This window comes from Myxocyprinus asiaticus, chromosome 15 (assembly GCF_019703515.2).
Source record: "Myxocyprinus asiaticus isolate MX2 ecotype Aquarium Trade chromosome 15, UBuf_Myxa_2, whole genome shotgun sequence".
Classification (NCBI taxonomy): Eukaryota; Metazoa; Chordata; class Actinopteri; order Cypriniformes; family Catostomidae; genus Myxocyprinus; species Myxocyprinus asiaticus.
The window spans coordinates 25,645,963-25,666,769 of record NC_059358.1 but is presented as its reverse complement, the minus strand read 5'-3'; the positions used below and the strand labels follow the sequence as shown (position 1 = coordinate 25,666,769).

General features: G+C 39.4%; 2 protein-coding genes across 5 annotated transcripts in view; both read left to right on the top strand.

Annotated features, from left to right (window-relative positions):
• The window catches only part of LOC127452901 (sorting nexin-27-like), a 32,791-nt gene extending 12,880 nt beyond the window's left edge, over nt 1-19,911 (top strand). Inside the window, exons 2-14 of one of the 4 annotated variants that reach the window (XM_051718770.1) lie at nt 2,729-2,960; nt 3,077-3,269; nt 3,403-3,467; nt 8,028-8,132; nt 8,380-8,458; nt 15,596-15,759; nt 15,842-15,931; nt 16,052-16,201; nt 16,384-16,512; nt 16,595-16,654; nt 16,732-16,780; nt 16,886-16,961; nt 17,074-19,911. In XM_051718770.1, the coding sequence (XP_051574730.1) occupies nt 2,729-2,960; nt 3,077-3,269; nt 3,403-3,467; nt 8,028-8,132; nt 8,380-8,458; nt 15,596-15,759; nt 15,842-15,931; nt 16,052-16,201; nt 16,384-16,512; nt 16,595-16,654; nt 16,732-16,780; nt 16,886-16,953 (1,384 nt within the window). In that variant the 3' untranslated portion in view covers nt 16,954-16,961; nt 17,074-19,911. Of the gene's footprint in view, nt 1-2,728; nt 2,961-3,076; nt 3,270-3,402; nt 3,468-8,027; nt 8,133-8,379; nt 8,459-15,595; nt 15,760-15,841; nt 15,932-16,051; nt 16,202-16,383; nt 16,513-16,594; nt 16,655-16,731; nt 16,795-16,885 lie in introns of all 4 variants that reach the window. The other 3 variants (XM_051718772.1, XM_051718771.1, XM_051718769.1) reach the window with 3 other exon arrangements.
• Nucleotides 19,912-20,486: 575 nt separating this feature from the next.
• The window catches only part of LOC127452888 (double-stranded RNA-specific adenosine deaminase-like), a 29,316-nt gene continuing 28,995 nt past the window's right edge, over nt 20,487-20,807 (top strand). The window contains exon 1 of the mRNA XM_051718727.1: nt 20,487-20,611. The gene's annotated coding sequence lies outside the window, so the exon portion shown is untranslated. The remainder of the gene's footprint in view (nt 20,612-20,807) is intronic.

Genomic DNA, 20,807 nt, shown 5'->3' with positions numbered 1-20,807 from the left:
AACTACCCTCGTGTAGCTCTTTCAAAGCCTTGGCCTGATGGACCTGTAAGAATGCCATGGCGTGCAGGGTGGAGGCGGCCTGACCGGCAGCACTGTAGGCTTTAGTCGCCAGAGACGACGTCATCCTACAGGCTCGGGAAGGGAGTGCCGGGCGACTCCGCCAGGTGGTGGCGCTCAGCAGGCACAGGTGTGCCGCGATCGCCTTATCCACCTGGGGTATCGCGGCATAACCCTCAGCCGCCCCATCGTCGAGGGTAGTGAGAGCGGATGAACTGAAGGATCGGGATCGGGCAGCAAAAGGTGCCCTCCACGATCATGTCAGCTCCTCTTGCACTTCTGGGAAGAAGGAGACTGGAGGGGGGCGTGGCCTCGAGTGGTGCGCCAAACCCAGAAACCAGTCGTCAAGCCGCGAGTGCTCAGGGGCGGGTGGAGGGTTCAACTCACGGCGGCCCAGGCAAGAATGGTGGTCAGCTCCGCGTCGGTTTCAGACTGGGCTGCCACACCCGAAGGCGGCAGCCCGGTCGATTCCTTGGCGTCCGACATCACCATGCAGTGATCAACATCTCATCTGGCTCATGAGCTCCGAAAGAGACATTAGGCTGGCACTGAGGCAAGCTGCCTGTCTCATCCCAGAACTGGACGGGCACAAACGAGTGTACCGTGGAGTGGGCGGTCCATGGGTGTTTACCCGGCGGAACCATACCCATTGAAGCCCCCGAATCGCCTTCAGTGTTAACCAGGGCGGCCTCGTACCCATAGGTAGAAGGACCAGCACGGGGGACAGCTGAAGTGGCTTTCCCTCGAAAGAAGGAAAGCCGCGACTGCAACGTTGCCATGGTCATGTTCTCGCGGTGAGAACATGAACCATCCACGAACGCTTCCTCAATGTGATTTTGGCTCAGGCACGTGAGGCAATGATTGTGACCGTCAGAGGCAGAGAGGTACCGACCGCATCCAGGAACTGCACAGAGACGGAAGGGCATCTTTAAAAAGACGTGTCTTTAAAAAGATGTTCAACATCACTGTGCCTGCTCTAATAGAGGAAATAAACTCTTTTAAAGCGCTGTCGAAGCGCCCAGGGGTGTAGTCTGCAGTGGAGTGCAGAGTGGAGAGAAAGCCGCTGGAATGCGCTGTATATCCAGCAGCACACGCTTCTGAAGAGGTGAATGGATCAGTAGTAGTATTCAGCTCGCTCAAATACAACTGCTTGGCTCCGAAGAAAAAATCTGAATGAATCCACATTCCAGCGTCCCTTTTATACCCGTATGTCGGGGGGAGTGGCATGCAAATTCTACTCGCCAAGTCTCATTGGCCTTTTCTCAAAGATCTGAAGGTGTCTCGGGCTCTCAAGATCGACCCCTAGTGTCACTACATCGACACAATATCGAGTGAGTGACAGAAGGGGAACTGCGTCCTTGTTTACATGACGTGTCGGAATGTAGCTTACTGCAATAAGCTACATTTGAAAAAAAAAAGTTTTCTTGAGTGCATGTAAACTTGGTCAGTCTTTCTTAATTCCTCTCTGCTCCTAGCTTGTGTGTTACAATGTTATAAATGTGTCAATGTACTCTAGAATGCATTGTAAAGTGTATGGAGTGTAATATGCACACGACTGGAGGACCTAGTTTCCAGAACGTGAAAGTACATCTGGACCAGGGCTGTTCGGAAACAGGTCACGTTGCTCGCTTGTATTGGAGTGTCAAAAAAGAGAGACTGTATGACGACACACTGTAGATTAGAGCCATGGTTGGTTCTATGGGCAATTTCATTTTTGCTAACTATGATTCAGTGGCATAACATGTGCCACTCTGCCATATGTAGTAAATGAGGAAGAGCTGGAGCATTCAGTTGATTCAGCTTTTCTTTGAGGGGTGCTGTTGTGCATTTGTGTATGCACTTGTGAATTGGATTGGCTAACTGAGAGTGTCTCTGAGTGTCTCTATGAGAAAGAGACAGGAAAGAGGGGGAGACTATGTCAATATACTGCTGTTTGCTGTTGAGTAATTCTTAAGTATTTTGTTCCAATTATCTTGCTGCCTTGTGTGTATTTGCTGGAACCTCTTCAGCTCTGCTTTGGAACACCGATTTATTCGGATACACCAGGGTTCTGTTTTCTGCCCAGAATGATCTCAGTCTGAATGCGGTCGCACACCTGGTGTGAAACATCAGGTGAAGCATAGAGTAAATCATCTTTGTCCTTTTGATAATGATTTGGGTCAAATTTATTGGATGTGAGTTGCGCTCCATGGCATGGCAGAAATTTGAGCAGCCTCCGGAGTCGTAGCTGGGCACTGATGACAGGCGGTGAGTGGTGGTGTGCGTACCTCATTGAAAACAGTTGTTTCGAATTTTATAATTCACTGTATATTACAGTCAGAATGGAACTTTTCCGTTTGTCTTGTTCTGCGTCAACCACTTGTACAAAGATTTTGATGTCATATTGAGGTTATCAGGGCAAAAGATGTGGGACTTTGAGTAAGACTCTTTGTTGAAATAAAACCTGACCTTTAGAGTAGCTCCAGGAACTCCAACTATGCAGTAGCTTAGAATTAGTACATATATCTGATCTGAACTTAACCCTCTAAAAGTTCCTGAAAACATAAGATTTATAGTAATATGCATTTGATGTCACATTGGATTGAGGTATCAGCTGTGAATGTAAGTATAATTCTGTAACTAGATACTTAAATAGCTCTGTCTTTTTGCCTTTTCTTCATTTTATCTGCAGGAATGGGGTGAATGTAGAAGGGGCCACTCATAAACAGGTGGTAGATCTCATCCGAGCAGGCGAAAAAGAGCTGGTCTTGGCTGTCCTGTCGGTGCCTCAGACAGAGACGGACAGCCTTGATCCTGGGGACGATGGCTCATGCCAATCCTGCTATGACTACAGCGACAAGCAGGCCGTGCCCATCTCTATGCCCACCTACAAACATGTGGAGCAGAACGGGGAGAAGTTTGTAGTGAGTATTTCACCTATTGTGGCTACTTACACCCCAGTTTTGTCATATATTTCCCCCCAGATTCTAAAGCAAAATCTAGACAATTGTTTAAAAAGGATTTTATCTTGTGTGTTCAGGTCTACAATGTATACATGGCAGGCAGGCAATTGTGCTCTAAGCGCTATCGGGAGTTTGCCATCTTGCATCAGAATCTGAAGAGGGAATTTGCAAACTTTTCATTTCCCAAGCTGCCGGGGAAATGGCCTTTCTCCCTATCTGAACAACAGCTAGACGCTCGCAGACGAGGGCTTGAGGAATACTTAGAAAAAGGTAAGAGGAGAAGACGACACAGGATGGAACATAAGATTAAAATCTAGAAACTAGCTATTAGCAGGTTTTTCCAACATTCTGATCTCTCTCTCTCTCTCTCTCTCTATTTGTTTCTCTTCTTTTATCTCACCAGTATGTTCTGTTCGTGTAATTGGGGAGAGCGACATCATGCAGGAGTTTTTGTCAGAGTCAGATGAGGTAAAGCTCTTAACATTGTGTGAATGTACTGTATATGTTTAACAGGGTTCCCACAGTCATGGAAAACCTGGAAAAATCACAGGATTTAAAAATGTATCTATAAGTCATGGAAATCTCTGTAGTAAATGTATTTATACAAATACATTTCCCAAGTTTTCCCCTTTCTAAATATTTTGGTCTGAATCCAAATGATTTCAAAATATGTATGTAATAATCACCAGTGACTGGAGAGGTCATGGAAATGTCATGGCCATTGGTTAAAAAAGGGTGGGATCCATTGTTTAATCTAAATGAAGAGCATACATCACATGTAAAAGACCATTCTGACAGGTAAACATTGGCCTTCCTACTGAGGACTGTCCAAAAGTTGCCCATAGGATTACCATAGGGTGTTTTTTGAATACATCATGCTTTTCATGAATGATTGAAGCAGAGGTGGGAAGTATCAGCGTACTGTAGGCAATGCCAATGCCTGGACATGCAGGATTTTTTCCTCTGGGGCAGAAAGGCATGGCTTGAGGCTGAGATGGTCATTAGCGTCTTAGAAATGGTAAAATGTGTCCTATCCCGTCCATGCATTTCTCTGTTTCATGCCTCGGTCATCATACCGCTATTGAGAATTTTGCAGTGAAGACTAGGAGACTTGTTGCATATAATCAGGAACATTAGTCTGCAACAGAGTGTCCCATTTCACATTATAGCTATATATAGCTGAGGGAGTCAAATATTATAGTGCCAGTGGTGCCACCCATTGGCATTCAGGCCCACCCAGTCATTGTCTTATGCCCTTTTTCCACCAAAAGCCAAAAGCTTGCTGGCATCGAACCACGAACCACTAACGTCAGAGGCTGTTGGGCTGGATAATGTCAGCATCAAGGCTTTCAAAACAACAGCAGCTCAAAAAACAAAACTAGATCGCTCTCATTATAACAAAGCAATTTACACACCTGATCACGATCAGACACGTGTTCAATTGACTGGCATCCAGTATGGTGCAGCGGCTCAAACCACTTTATTTTCACAGTCTAATATATTTGTAACAAATTTCAAATATGTGAAATTGATTGCTAGGAAATGTATTAATTAGGCTATAGGTATTAAATAACTTCTAACTTTTTCATTAAAACCAGACCGAGTTGACATAAAATGCTGAAATAAATAACTTTGGATGCTAAAATGCAATCGAAACTCCTGAAACTCTAAACTCCATCCACTTTATAAAAAAAATAACCGTCAGGCACAGGAACAGTTTTTTCCCTCAGGCTATCCATCTCATGAACAGTAACTATGTGCAATACACAGTTTAGTCTTCCTTATATTTATCCAACACATCCAACCTCTTCTGCCATTTCATTCCTCTGAGAAAAAAAACAAAAAAACATTTGCAATGTACATAACAGATAACAGATTTGTATTAGATTGCACTACGTATGTGTATGTGTGTATGTGTGTATGTATGTATGTATGTATGTATGTATGTATGTATGTATGTATGTGTGTGTCTGTGTGTGTATGTACGTATGTGTATAACTATTTTTTATTTTTTATTATTGTCTATGTCTTGCTGCTGTTTTTGTATTGTTTTTGAATTGTTGTACACTGGAAGCTCCTGTCACCAAGACAAATTCCTTGTATGTGTAAGCATACTTGGCAATAAAACTGATTCTGATATGATGACAGTACCCAATTTCCATCATTTTTATCTGTCGATTTTATCTGTCTAAAGACGTGACGGCAGTGTGGGCTAAAAATGTCCCATTCTGTTGTTAAAATGTCTATTCTGTTTTTAAATTTTCAAAAATCTCCAGGGTAAATCCCCCAAATCTCTATATAAGTAAGGGATAATGTACAATCAGCTGGTTGTTATCGCAAAATAAATCTTGACAGGGTGATCAGGACACCGACGCGAAGCAAAGGCTACTAACCAAATGAATAAATATATGGACATAAAGTATTGATTGCATTGAAATTATGTAATTCTGTGATAAGAAAGAAATCGCTGAACAGCAGAAATCCACCTCCGGTTTGCTTCAGAGTTCTGTTGATGATTATTTTGTAATTAATGAATGTCTGACTGCTCATTGTGTATCTTATTACAAGACGACTTGCCAAATAAATAACTAAATGCACATGAAACATTGATTTGAGTTGAAATTATTTTATTAACTTACTTCTAGAGAACACAGAGTGATCCGAGAAGCAGGAAAGATGGCTCGCAAATGAGCAGTCTGATATGTGGATGTGCAGTTGTTACAGAGAAATATCAGACCACTAGATGCCGCCATTGACCAATCAGAATTGAGTATTCCAGAAAGCTGTGTAATTGTATTAAATATCTGTTCCCAGGCCTCCTAACATTCTGTATGCTATGCATGTAAAATAAAATGAATGTACTGTAGGGCCTACTCAAACACAGATGTTGTTGATTGATCTTTATATATTCTTAAAATAGAAAACCTTTAGTTTTTAACTTTAGCTAAATCTCCTATATATGCCCTTGGCTGGAAACACTTAGCCAAACATTAAAAACTTAAAGTAAAATTAAATAAAAAATGTTTTTTTACAGATCTCATGCAATTGATATTTTCTCTTGGCCCACCCAAAAGTTTCTGCCTATGCTACTGCTTCGGGGGACACATCCACCTGCAGAGCCATATGTCACAGCAGTTTCTGGACTGTAGCATTAGACAGCAGTCTCAGGATGGAGGCTCAAGGCTAAAGTATACTTTGGCTCTGCGAATTTCTTCATTAGCACAGTCTGCGCAGACTGTCAGCGTGCTGCCAAATTTTTGTTGCCTTGCGAACCTGTACACGTGTGCGCATCATCTGCACATGCAGTGTTTGTGTTAGAGGACTAAAGAGTATCACGAAACAATGATAGTGTGCTTGTGTAAAACGCATTTCTGTCTTTTTGACTTGTTCCACTCCTATTTGGGATTTTCTTAGGCTAGTAGTACACAAGAAAGGAATGAAGACATGAATACCATGATATGGCTGATATGATTCTTTAGGTGACCCTTTAATTTTGTATATTTACATTTTCAGCCTATAAAAAATAACACAATAAATTGTAAATGAATAACACAATGAATGAGGATTTATATATTTTATTAAGTGTGATAATCATAATAACAATAATTAGCAGTTTTCCAAATCACTTCTACGACCCTGATTCCGAAAAAGTTGGGACAGAATGGAAAATACTAATAAAAACAAAAATAAGTGATTGGTAAATTCACCCTGTGCTATATTGAAAGCACTACAACAACACATTATTACCTTGTTTTACCTTGTTTTGTTTTTTAAAATATACACTTATTGCAAATCAGATTATTGCAACATGCTTCAAAAAAGTTGGGACAGTCGAGTCTTTACCACTATGAAAATGTAAACTAAGCAGTTAGCAAGTAAACACTTATCCAAACAGGTACTCTAGCAGCCAAAGGTTTGGAATAATGTACAGATTTTGCTCTTATGGAAAGAAATTGGTACTTTTATTCACAAAAGTGGCATTCAGCAGATCACAATGTATAGTCAGGACATTAATAACGTGAAAAATTACTGATACAATTTGGAAAAAAAAATGATTCAGAACTTCTTAAACTACTTCAAAGAGTTCTCATCAAAAACTCCTCCACGTGCAGCTTTGCAGATCCTTGGCATTCTAGCTGTCAGTTTGTCCAGATACTCAGGTGACATTTCACCCCACACTTCCTGTAGCACTTGCCATAGATGTGGCTGTCTTGTCGGGCACTTCTCATGCACCTTATAGTCTAGCTGATCCCACGAAAGCTCAATGGGGTTAAGATCCATAACACTCTTTTCCAATTATCTGTTGTCCAATGTCTGTGTTTCTTTACCCACTCTAACATTTTCTTTTTGTTTTTCTGTTTCAGAAGTGGCTTTTTCTTTGCAATTCTTCCCATAAGGCCTGCACCCCTGAGTCTTCTCTTTACTGTTGTACATGAAACTGGTGTTCTGATGAGTTTCTTTAGAAAGCTGTTTCTTTTTTGCCATTTTTGACAATATTGACCTTAAGACATGCTGTATTGAATACTGTAGCAACTCAAAAACAAACACAATGTTAAGTTTCATTTAACGAATCAAATAGCTTTCAGCTGTGTTTGATATAATGGCAAGTGATTTTCTGTTATCAAATTAGTAATTTAGCATGATTACTCAAGGATAAGGTGTTCGAGTGATGGCTGCTGGAAATGGAGACTGTCTAGATTTAATCAAAAATGACTTTTTTCAAATAGTGATGGTGCTATTTTTTACATCAGTAATGTCCTGACTATACTTTGTGATCAGTTGAATGCCACTTTGGTGAATTAAATTACCAATTTCCTTACGAAACAGCAAAATCTGTACATTATTCCAAACTTTTGGCTGCCATGTTGCTCTTTTTGTACTCATTTGCAGGTTTTATTGCTAGGTTGTGATTGCAGAGTTTGTACCTTGTGAAAGTGCTTCTCATGCAAAGAGTGGAGAAGCAGCCTGCAGCAACACTGTTCTGTATATCTGGACAAGATTTTTAGGTCTCTCTCTCATTTCTTCTAGAACTATAATGGTGTTTCTGATGTGGAACTGAGGATAGCCATGCCAGACAAAACTACAGTTACGGTCTGGGTGCGGAAGAATTGCACAACAGACCAGGTCTACCAGGTAATGAATTTAACATGCAACACTTTGTATCAAGTGCATCAACACCCTTTGCACTGTGCTTCAACAGATAAGCATGGCAGACTGCTGAGGTTCTCCATTATCAAAGCTTATAATTGTATTTACAGTTAGGACAGGGCTTTTGCATTTCAGATGAACTATTGCACTTTCTACTTGCATAATACACTCTAAGGATCAAATTCTGTATTGAACAAGTTTTAATAAGCAAATCTCTCTCTCTTTCTCACAGGCTGTAGTAACAAAGATTGGGATGGACATTATTACTGCTAGTTATTTTGCTCTATTTGAAGTCATTAACCACTCCTTTGGTAAGAATTTCTCATTTAGAGTTACTGTGGTATGACAGTGTTTTTATGTATGCGGCAAGTAGTAACTAGTGGTGTAACAGTTTAAACTTATCATGGTTCTATTGTCACATTTTTGGTTTTACTTAGCAAATACTTCGATTTGAGGGCACTACCAATAACTAACATGTATTGAAACATGGGCAGTAAATATTTTTCTGGCTAAACAATAAGAATAATCAGTTGTTCAGATTTTGACTTGCTCTGCCAAGATTTTAAATGCCACACCACAAATGTTTTTATTTTTATTTTTAGCAATGTATTTTATATGTAAAACAATTTGTCCCATATATTGGTGTCCCACACCCATACAGCTGAGAAAGTTTCAGTATTTGTTTGCATTTGAGTCATATTCAAATACAATTGTCAGTGTTAAAAATTACAGATTAGAATGTCAACAAATCAAGAGAAATGTACCTGAAACAACTTTAACTTTTGCGTAAGACAATTGGTTGTACATTGCATGGGCGCTACACTTGACAGAAGAGGGGGAAAGATCTTCCTTGAAATATAAACGCATCTTTTCATGATATGGCCAGGGGCAGCCCTAGCATTTTAGGGACAATAAGCAAAGATACACCTAACCAAACACACCCAACATCATTAATTAAGCAAGCTTAAACTGTGCAAATAACAAGTCAATTTATTCAAAAGTATAAAGCTAAAAAATGCTAAACTATTAACTGTAGATTATTAGCACAGATATAACTGCTTCAGAAGTACAAAAATGAAAGAATATTATTTTTTAAACCAACCAAACACACTAATCATATGCACATATTATTAAATACAGTATCTTTAATACAATTCTGTGTAATTCTGTGTGACTGTGTAATTGAATAAGAATTAAGCTATTTACACTTGTAAATAGTGGCACATGCTAATTGCACCCTGGTGTAAATTGTGACAGATACGATTTGCAGAGCAGTGAATCCTAAAACAGAATATAATATAACAACATAATCAGTGTTTGTAGGATAAGTATTGTGACAGAATTTAAATGCATCACTGGCAACGGGACGAAACTCACCCCATTTGTTGCGCAATGGTATCTTGTCACTGCAAGGACAGTGCGCACATCATGACCCTCACTCTCCGCTGGCCTGTGAGATGCCGAGCCTCTGAAGGAAGGTGCCACCCATGCATCCCGGACCAGAAAAGGTTTGTCTGGCTGACTGCCCCCTTCCGACCTAAACCAAACCTTTCTCTGCACTGCTCAAACTTCAGTGAGCCCCACGATCACCCCGCAAACAAATTATGTTCAGTTATATCACACCCCTCCTTGACATATGTTTTACACCTTGTGTGTTAATTTTTATTTAAAATAAATGGCTCTCCAACAGCCTATAGCCACTGTCTGTCTTCGCTTTCATGGGATGAATATAGGGAGAAGAGTGAAATTGGCAAAATCTGTTTGCCTGCACTGAAAGCCAGCTGCTATACTAATGTTGCTACAACAGTTCTTAGACATACAAGTGTCAAATGTACATATTATGTCTCTATTACTTTTCTTTAACAATAATATAAAATATTAGACATCCGTCTATTGGCATGCATATAGCCTGCTATTTAGGCTTGGTGTACATAATTATTCGGCTATACTGAACCTGTGGTCGTGGGGCCCTATGCAGCCGCTTATGGGGCTTACTTATCACGTAAGGCCGGACACTGGATATGACATTACATTGCATTGCATATGTCAGTGCTTGTTCTGGAAGAGAGAGACTCCGCAAAATGATGGTGAGGAAAACTGTGGCACTTTTAATACAAAAGTACAGTACAGTACAGCACAGGTTTAGTCAAAACACTTAACTTGAATACTGCTTAATGTATTACATAAAAAACTAAGTAGAATGAAAAATGCTCATTCATAAAACTTTGTTTTTATAGCAAAATATACTGTTTATTAAAAGTAAAGATTGAGAGAAATTTGGTTCTCCCTGGCACCTCTGTCCTGTATTTGGCTGGTAGAAAGTTGGCAATCCTACGTGCATCATGTATTAACCCGGCGTAATTGTCGTCCGTTATTCAAATATTTGATTGTACGTTGTTTCATGTATACTTGGATAGACAAATGAAGATTGTAAGTTGATTGCACAAAAAAACACTGTAGCTTCAGCCAGATAGTAGCTACTGTAGATTACATTACCATGGTGACACGTTTAAATCAACAGTGTTCAATACAATGTTCAAAGTTTTCAAGGGATGAAAACACGTGTGCAAGATCAACGAGTGTAAGATGTATTGACAATGCAGCACTGGCACGAGAACGCAAGTGACAGTTCCGTCAACTGGCCCAAAACTCTCTCACAGCGGCACACTTCCAGATAAAAAATATAGTTAAAAAGCCTTTATTGTCAATGGCTATAACAATAACAGTTAAAAACTGGGGGGGAAAAAAGGGCTGCAAACCTATGCATATCAGCAAAAATGCCTTCTTCAGGGTGCAGCCTACAACACTAAAAATGACTTAAGACTCTCACTTCATTATTGTTAAATTGGGTACACCTGCTCAGAAGAAATCACTAACACACCTAATTTAGTGTCAGAAATCCACTAGGTGGAGTATATGTAGGTACTTATATCATAGTAAATGATGTCACAATAAAGAGAGAGAAAAAAATATATAAAATAAATTATAACCACAATAGGAAAAATACATCAACTATTTAAAGAAAAGGACTGAAGTCAATTTCTTAATTTAAACCCAAAAAAATCCATTGCCTTCATCTGATATATAAAATGTTTCTTTTTGGATTATTATTTCCTCATTCAAGAGCACCTTCATTTATTTTTTTGAAGAACTTCGAACCATACCAGATTTTGTTTTTTGAATCTCTCACAGTGGCCTTTGGGCCATTGTTTGTGTTGAGTCCTGTTTTTTAATTTTTTCTTTTAATTTTTTTTTTTTCTGGGAACTGTTTCACCCCAAGTACAAACTATGTTGTGTTGATTGTTTTGTCATTTTTGACTGTTATGTCTGTGTTTTTTACTTTATTAATCATATGTGTATATGGCACATCCCATATACACTTACCAGAGGTTATCAAAAACTCAGATCTCCCTCAACATATACACAATGCATTCACAGAGTCCTTCACTCTCTCCTCTGTGTCTGTAATGGGGTTTAGGAACTCGCAGCTGTTGATTTTTACAAGCCTCTTTGTTTGCTAATCTTCTTATCCAGTCACTTAATGAAGGCTAAGTGTGCATGGCCTGTATGTGTTTGCCTCTACTTGCGTGTGTGTGTGTGGGGGGCTGTAATTAATACTAAAATATCTTCAAAGGCCCATCCAAGTTTTTATGGTTTTGTTTGATGTGTCTTACAAAACTGTTATAGTTCCTAGCTGTTAGTATGTAACAGAGTATGTGAGTGGAGCAGCAACAATTTTCCCTCCATGCTCAAAGCATTCTATAATCACTCCGCTCCAGCTCCTCTCTGGGTTGTCCAATTCCTGCTCCCCTGATAAGAGAAACCCTGCTCTGTGTTCACTCCATGGCAAACTTTGTGCCTAACTACAGCTCCAGTGTAAAGTTATTTCAGTATTTTAATTATCACAAACCTTCTGTGCAGAAGATGACAAATAAATACTGAATACTTGGAGAAGAGCTTCAATGTGCTTTTATTTAAAACTAACATTATTCCAGGGCCTGGGTAGCTCAGCAAGTAAAGACGCTGACTGCCACACCTGGAGTCGCAAGTTCGAATCCAGAGCGTGCTGAGTGACTCCAGTCAGGCTTCCTAAGCAACCAATTGGCCCATTTGCTAGGGTGGGTAGAGTCACGTTGGGTTAACCTCCTCGTGGTCGCTATAATGTGGTTCTCGCTCTCGGTGGGTGTGTGGTGAGTTGTGCGTGGATGCTGCGGAGAATAGCGTGAGCCTCCACACGCACTAGGTCTCCGCGGTAACGCGCTCAACAAGCCACGTGATAAGATGCGTGGACTGACGGTCTCGGACGCGGAGGCAACTGAGATTTGAGTCACTACGCCACCACGAGGACTTAAGAGCGCATTGTGAATTGGGCATTCCAACTTGGGGAGAAAAAAAAAAAAGAAACTAACATTATTCCAAGTCTGTATTAAATATTTATAGTAACTTACTTTTGAAACATGTTGGCAACATTCTCTGTATTTAATAAATTAAATAAATTACCAAATAAATAAAATAAAATACACACAAACACACATATATATATATATATATATATATATATTATATTTTTTTTCTATTATTTAATTGATAAAATAACCCCACCCTTTATTCTGTGGGGGGAAAAAGGTTGGTTGAATTACATTATCAGAATGTTCTACACATTTTATCAAGGCTAGATAAGACTATCAAAACTACAGGTGCATCTCAATAAATTAGAATGTCGTGGAAAAGTTCATTTATTTCAGTAATTCAACTCAAATTGTGAAACTCGTGTATTAAATAAATTCAATGCACACAGACTGAAGTAGTTTAAGTCTTTGGTTCTTTTAATTGTGATGATTTTGGCTCACATTTAACAAAAACCCACCAATTCACTATCTCAAAAAATTAGAATACATCATAAGACCAATAAAAAAAAACATTTTTAGTGAATTGTTGGCCTTCTGGAAAGTATGTTCATTTACTGTATATGTACTCAATACTTGGTAGGGGCTCCTTTTGCTTTAATTACTGCCTCAATTCGGCGTGGCATGGAGGTGATCAGTTTGTGGCACTGCTGAGGTGGTATGGAAGCCCAGGTTTCTTTGACAGTGGCCTTCAGCTCATCTGCATTTTTTGGTCTCTTGTTTCTCATTTTCCTCTTGACAATACCCCATAGATTCTCTATGGGGTTCAGGTCTGGTGAGTTTGCTGGCCAGTCAAGCACACCAACACCATGGTCATTTAACCAACTTTTGGTGCTTTTGGCAGTGTGGGCAGGTGCCAAATCCTGCTGGAAAATGAAATCAGCATCTTTAAAAAGCTGGTCAGCAGAAGGAAGCATGAAGTGCTCCAAAATTTCTTGGTAAACGGGTGCAGTGACTTTGGTTTTCAAAAAACACAATGGACCAACACCAGCAGATGACATTGCACCCCAAATCATCACAGACTGTGGAAACTTAACACTGGACTTCAAGCAACTTGGGCTATGAGCTTCTCCACCTTTCCTCCAGACTCTAGGACCTTGGTTTCCAAATGAAATACAAAACTTGCTCTCATCTGAAAAGAGGACTTTGGACCACTGGGCAACAGTCCAGTTTTTCTTCTCCTTAGCCCAGGTAAGACGCTTCTGACGTTGTCTGTGGTTCAGGAGTGGCTTAACAAGAGGAATACGACAACTGTAGCCAAATTCCTTGACCTGTCTGTGTGTGGTGGCTTTTGATGCCTTGCCCCCAGCCTCAGTCCAGTCCAAATTCTTGAATCGATTTTGCTTGACAATCCTCATAAGGCTGCGGTTCTCTCGGTTGGTTGTTTGTCTTTTTCTTCCACACTTTTTCCTTCCACTCAACTTTCTGTTAACATGCTTGGATACAGCACTCTGTGAACAGCCAGCTTCTTTGGCAATGAATGTTTGTGGCTTACCCTCCTTGTGAAGGGTGTCAGTGATTGTCTTCTGGACAACTGTCAGATCAGCAGTCTTCCCCATGATTGTGGAGCCTAGTGAACCAAACTGAGAGACCATTTTGAAGGCTCAGGAAACCTTTGCAGGTGTTTTGAGTTGATTAGCTGATTGGCATGTCACCATATTCTAATTTTTTGAGATAGTGAATTGGTGGGTTTTTGTTAAATGTGAGCCAAAATCATCACAATTAAAAGAACCAAAGACTTAAACTACTTCAGTCTGTGTGCATTGAATTTATTTAATACACGAGTTTCACAATTTGAGTTGAATTACTGAAATAAATGAACATTTCCACGACATTCTAATTTATTGAGATGCACCTGTATATGTTCAATGCTGAGTTTACTTTTATAAATACTATCTTTTGAATCTTTTAAATATTTTAAATCTACCTTTCTCTACTTCCGCTCATGCTTGCTGAGCTTCTTCATCTGCTAATGCAAGTTGCATAAATTAAGGCACTAAAATTAATTTTAGATGGCAGTCCATCAAACTTCACAATACTAGCAAATTGTTCAAATAAGTTCAGTTGGTGTTTTAGATTGTTAAAAGATAAATTCTATTTATTGCGTGCCATAATACGGTTGAGATGGCGATGCATTAGATTAGAATGATATGAGTATTCAAAATATTTAATAGGAAAGAGAGAGATATGTATTACTGACCTTAAGATTTTCTTTCCACATGAGAATGGAATACTTTATCGTGTTTTCTGAACACATGCTTTCCACAACAAACCTTTGGTCGTGGCAGTCACCTCCCCACTAGTGTTTTTTCTTTGCCGTCACTCATTTTCAATATACTTTTTTTTTTTTTTTTTTTTAATCACATTCTTTCTATAATAACAGAAATTCCATCTTTCTTTCATGCCAATAGTTTTATAGTTTTAATATTTAACACTGCTTAACACATGATGAATTCTTGCTGCATCATGGGCTGTTAACATGTGTGGTGCTCATGATGGAGCGCTCTTGGAGTGAAAGAGCAATGATGCTCCGACTTTTAAAAAACCCGCTCCTTGCTGTGCTTCCACTCCGCTCACATACTCTGGTATTTAGGGGATTTTGAGGAAAGTCTCAGGTGTTTAAGTATTGTATTTAATGCATGATTTTGAAAGCTGAATATGTTTGACCAGTATGTTTGAACTCAAGCATGCTAGTAGCAGAGTCCTGTGATCAGATCAGTGCTCAGTGTATACTGAGATGAATGCTGGAAAAACTTGTTATTTGCTTTTGTAACAAAATAACGCACAGCCTTTTACCTCAGCAATAAAAAAGGAACATTTTTAAAAATGTTTAAGCCTATTTCTTTTGCTATTATTTGCATTTAGCATTGTTTTGCACTACTATCTGCGACCCTATCAGAACATACAGAACATACCCAATTTGTGCTTTCTATTTTGGACTCTATATTCACCAGTTTCTGTTTTCATATTCATCTTTTACACTTTTTCTCTGTCACTGTCTTTCCCTGCTTATACCTGTATATCTCTCACTCTCTCTTTCAGCACGCAAGCTGGCCCCTAATGAGTTCCCTCATAAGCTGTATGTGCAGAACTACACATCTGCCATCCCAGGCACCTGCCTCACACTCCGCAAATGGCTCTTCACTACAGAGGAAGAGATTCTGCTCAACGACAACAAGCTGGCTATCAACTATTGCTTCCATCAGGTCTGCGCTCGTACATGTGTGTGTGAAAGAGTGTTTATTTTACTCCGTATTAGTGCTTGATGTCTTCTGTCTTCTTTCTCAGGCTCTAAATGATGTGAAAAAGGGATTCATCAAAGTGGGGGAGAAATCCTACCAGCTCCAAAAGCTTACTGAACAGCGGAAAATGACCATGGTTAGTCTCAAAACAGTGCAGATTCAAGATCCCCAAATGAACAATACCAATCTTGAAAAGTGATTGACTGTTAAGAAAATCCTAATGAAGCAATTTTCCCTGTCCCTTTTCCCTCTGTAGTATTTAAGTATTCTGAGGGCATGTGAGGGCTACAATGAGATCACTTTCCCTCACTGCTCCTGTGACTCGCGTAGGAAAGGTCACGTCGTCACTGCGATAAGCATCCACCACTTCAAACTCCATGCATGCACTGAGGATGGTACTCTAGAGGTGAATGTGTTTGCTTTTAAGGAGTGAAAAGTTATTTCTTGACTATTTATCTTACTTACTGAGAGCATGACTTGCTTGCTGTCATGGCTTCAATTGAAGATGTTGGTACCACTCCGTAATTTACTCATATAGATTAGAATTTAGAAAAACTGTATAGTGATGTGGCCTCTCTGTCGATAAAGAATCAGGTGATTGCGTTTGAATGGTCAGAAATGCAGAGATGGGACACGGATGAAGAGGGAATGGCTTTCTGTTTCGAGTATGCGCGAGGGGAGAAAAAGCCTCGCTGGGTCAAAATCTTTACTCCATACGTGAGTCCCATACACTTGCAGCTAAAAAGATCTTGCATCCTGCATTTGTCCTTGTGCGCTAAAAATGTCTTCTCTTTTCTAGTTCAACTACATGCATGAGTGCTTCGAGAGAGTCTTCTGTGAGCTCAAATGGAGAAAAGAGGTGAGCTACTTTAGTAAGTATTGAGTTAGTGTGTGTTCGCTCTATTGGTCTGTGTATTGATCTATGTATTTGTTCAGGTTGAAGAGGAGGCCACAGACAAGGACAATAAAAACTGCAGTAAAGATGGTATGTGCAGTAAGGTAAGGCTCTGCCTGCCTGCCTTTTTTTGCTTTGTAGATATTAATGTCACAGTCTAGAATGTGTGCCCTGAAATGCTTCTCTTTTGCACAGAATATCTTCCAACTGTTGAGACACAGAAGGGATGGAGGCACATGAACGAAGAGATCATCTCCTCTTGAGTCCTCAAGTACATGCATATGCATATACACAAACATTTATAGCTGCATACAGAGTATTTCAAATCAGTCACATACATCTTAATCTATGACACATTCTTAAGTACTCTTCTTCAATCCAAGGCTGACAAAAAAGAAGATATAAAGCAGGAAATTACACAACTACAGTACAGTGAAGGAAATAAGTACACTTTTAAAGACATTCACAATCACATAATTTCATTGGACTGGACTGATCTCGCTAATGCTCCTGGAGACAGGAATAGTGTGGTTGAATGACATATGCCATTCATACCTTCAGATGAACACATCCTGGTCGTTGACATGGCACCAGCATTGCAATTGGTCCAGGTGACTAATACACATTGTGTGGCTGGTCACAAGACAAGGTCTTCAGACTGGTTACTCTTTCAGATGCAAGTGTTTACAAACTTGAGTTCAAGAGACAGTGTTTCATGGGAATGTGGTTAAAACGAAGAGACAGGAGTGTGTTTATTTAAAAACATGGAAACCTCAGTGGTGGAACTAAGGCATGATACTGACATTAACACAAGCTCATACACCTGTGAGGGCAGAGATGCTCTCTCAGAATGTATCAATAAAAAAAATAAAAAATACAAAACAAAAAAAATGCAAAAATAATTACTACATTTTTCACCTGGACAATCAGAGTGAGAGAGGGAAAGAGAAAATTTGCTTTTTCAACCTATTTAAAAAGAGGGCAAGAGAGACAAATCAATACTTTCCATGGTTTTTCACACTAATTTGTCTGTTACCTCACTATTGCCACTATGTTGGTAGTAGGTTTGTAAAGATTGTCAGCACTATTGCTGAACTGAGGTTTTATTTTATTTTTTTGTTCTCTCATCTGTCTTTTATTCTCTAAAGCAGTATTTGATTGCATTAGCCATCGCCAGGCTCAATGGAATTTTTAGAACTGATTTGGGGGGCAAATATCTGTGGAATTCTGCAGTATGGGTTTAAATGTGGTGCAGTGTTCTTATTGGTAGCTAAAAGCATGATCAAAATAGCCTAAATATTTAATAAACGAAGATGCAAGGGGCAGGGAATAAGTTGAGCTTATGGGTCATTGTACGTTGAATAATGGGCTTTGGAATTCATCTGAGCTTTCTGCTGATTTATGCGGGTGTAGATTCCATATTGGCCTGGCCTTGCCCGCTAATGATCTGTGCCAGTGCTCTGTGTGGGTGCTTTCTCTGCACTTAAAGGGATAGTTCACCCAAAAATAAAAATTCTCTCATCATTTACTCACCCTAATGCCATCTCAGATGTGTATGACTTTCTTTCTTCTGCAGAACACAAATTATGATTTTTAGAAGAATATCTCAGCTCTGTAGGTCCATACAATGCAAGTGAATGGGTGCCAAACTTTTGACACTCCAAAAAGCACGAAGGCATAATAAAAGTAATCCATACGACTCCAGAGTTTTAATCCATATCTTCAAAAGTGATAGGAAAGGTGTGGGTGAGAAACGGATCAATATTTGAGTCTCTTTTTTTTTGTTGCTAGAAAATCTTCTCCCTGCCTAGTAGGAGGCGATATGCACGAAGAATATGAATCACCAAAAACACAAGAAGAAGAATGTGAAATTTCAAGTGGAGATTGACTGAGTATTGAGGAGAATTTATAGTAAAAAAAAGAAATTGATCTGTTTCACACCCACGCCTATAATATTGCTTCTGATGACATGGATTTAACCACTGGAGTCATATGGATTACTTTTATGCTGACTTATGTGATTTAAAAAATTTTGGCACCCATTCACTTGCATTGTATGGGCCTAAAGAGCTGAGAAATTCTTCTAAAAATCTTAATTTTGAGTCCAGCAGATGAAAGAAAGTCATACACATCTGGGATGGCATAAGAGTGAGTATGAGAGAAATTTCATTTTTGGGTGAACTATCCCTTTAAATTATTTGATTTGTTTTAACAGTGCTATGAATGTGAAGCACTGAATTGGAAAGCCAGATTAGTTATGTGCTAGTTATGTGTATGAGTGAATGTTGGACTGGTTGGTTTATGAGTTTTGGGCTGTCATGCCCTCATTGAGCAGTAGATGGCTCTGACCACACCTGATGTCATCTGCCTTTGATGTCATTTTAACTGTTTTACTTTTCCATTTTACTTATTGTAGCGCAGGCGCATACAAACCTGTCACTCCAGACCAGTCATGACATGTTTTGCACTTTTTAAATGACGTATGTGTGAGTCTGTGTCTGTGTGTTAAAGACTGACTGCATGCCATTTCTGTCCTGTACTGTCCCATGAACCTTCTGATGAATTTTCTGAGTGTCATCGCATTCATAGACAAACCGAGCGAGCAAGCGATGTGAATTGAATGACCTGAGGATTTGTGTTCTGTTGGACCCACAGCTGTCTCAGCTAACAGTTATATGCTGGTTATCATGGGATTTCACAGAATCTTGCAAAGCCTAGGCCTAAGCATATGATTCAAATCTCTCTTTGTTCTTGTTAAAAGGATGGCATGTCATAGACTTTTAGATAAGACTTTTGTCTATGTCTGTGTGTGTGTGTCTCTTCCCCTCTCTCATTCTTCAGATCTACACTTTCATTCTCTCTCTGTTCGTTTGCTCTGGTTGTGTTCTTTCTCTCTCTTTGACTGAAACTTTAATTTATTATACAAATATCTCCATGTACAGTATTTTCAGCTGTGTGAGTTTTTGGGTAATCTTTTCAAATAAGGCACAAAAAGAGCATTTACAAAGCAACTCCAAGGAGTAGTGTAAACTGAAATAAGCAATGTAGGGAGCATACTGCAAATAAAACAAAAAGCAAGACAAACAGTATACTAGGAGGTTTTGATCTAGAAATGTAAAGTTGACATGGACAAAACTTTGTGTACAAGCAAAATGTTTGGTAATGTTTGGTCATAACAGTATAATAAAATGTAACATATTCTTTTAAATAAATTGATTTATTGATTCAACTATTGTGTGTGTGTGTGTGACTTTTTGCTGGCTTCTCAGGAAGGTCCAGCCTGACAGAAGATACAGTTCATCCAAAGGATGTGGGCAAGAGGTGCCAACACAGAAATAATTGAACAGCCTTATAAATTGTGAAAGGGATTAGTAACAGTAGTATAGCTTTCTGTGGGTCAGTATGTCACTGACATTAACCCCAGTGATTTTATCAGGCACTTAACAATTAAAGAACAAGTGGGACCTGAAACACAAGATGAGTTGTGGCACTCCATTAGCAGCGTGAGCATCAGAGCTTCAATCCTGTTTAACAGGTTGTAGAATAGGTAATATCAGCTGGATCACTTTAGCAACAAAATATATTTTCAAGATCTCATCATTGACATTTACGTTAATTTGAATAGGGAATTGTAAAGTGAGATATTTACCTCTAAAATCAAAACAATATTAAGTCACGCATTACACTTATGTGGACGGAAGTCCCCTAGATAAGTAATATGGGGTTCTAATTCGATATGCCCAATCGTGCCTGCAGCACCGACCGTTGCAGTTGTTGCGAAGTCATACGTCATCAGCGAGCGTCAAAAATACCGTCGCAGCTACGCGCCACATTTCATTGTCATTCACCTGCGGTGTGTTTTCAATCAGCATGTGGCCTCTCTTTCGGATCATTGCGGAATTGTGCACATTGCCCGTTCATGTAAGTATAATTAACTCTCCGTAACGTATATTAGCTGTACTTTATCTACCTCATAATTGTGTTTCCGGCAACAACAAAAAACGAAACGGGATAATGGTGGAATGAGAGTGATGCTTCGGCACTGGAGAGATCCGCAGCCTCTCAGATCGCTGTTTAGCGTTTGCTGTCCTTTATTAAATACACGAAGCGTTCGTTG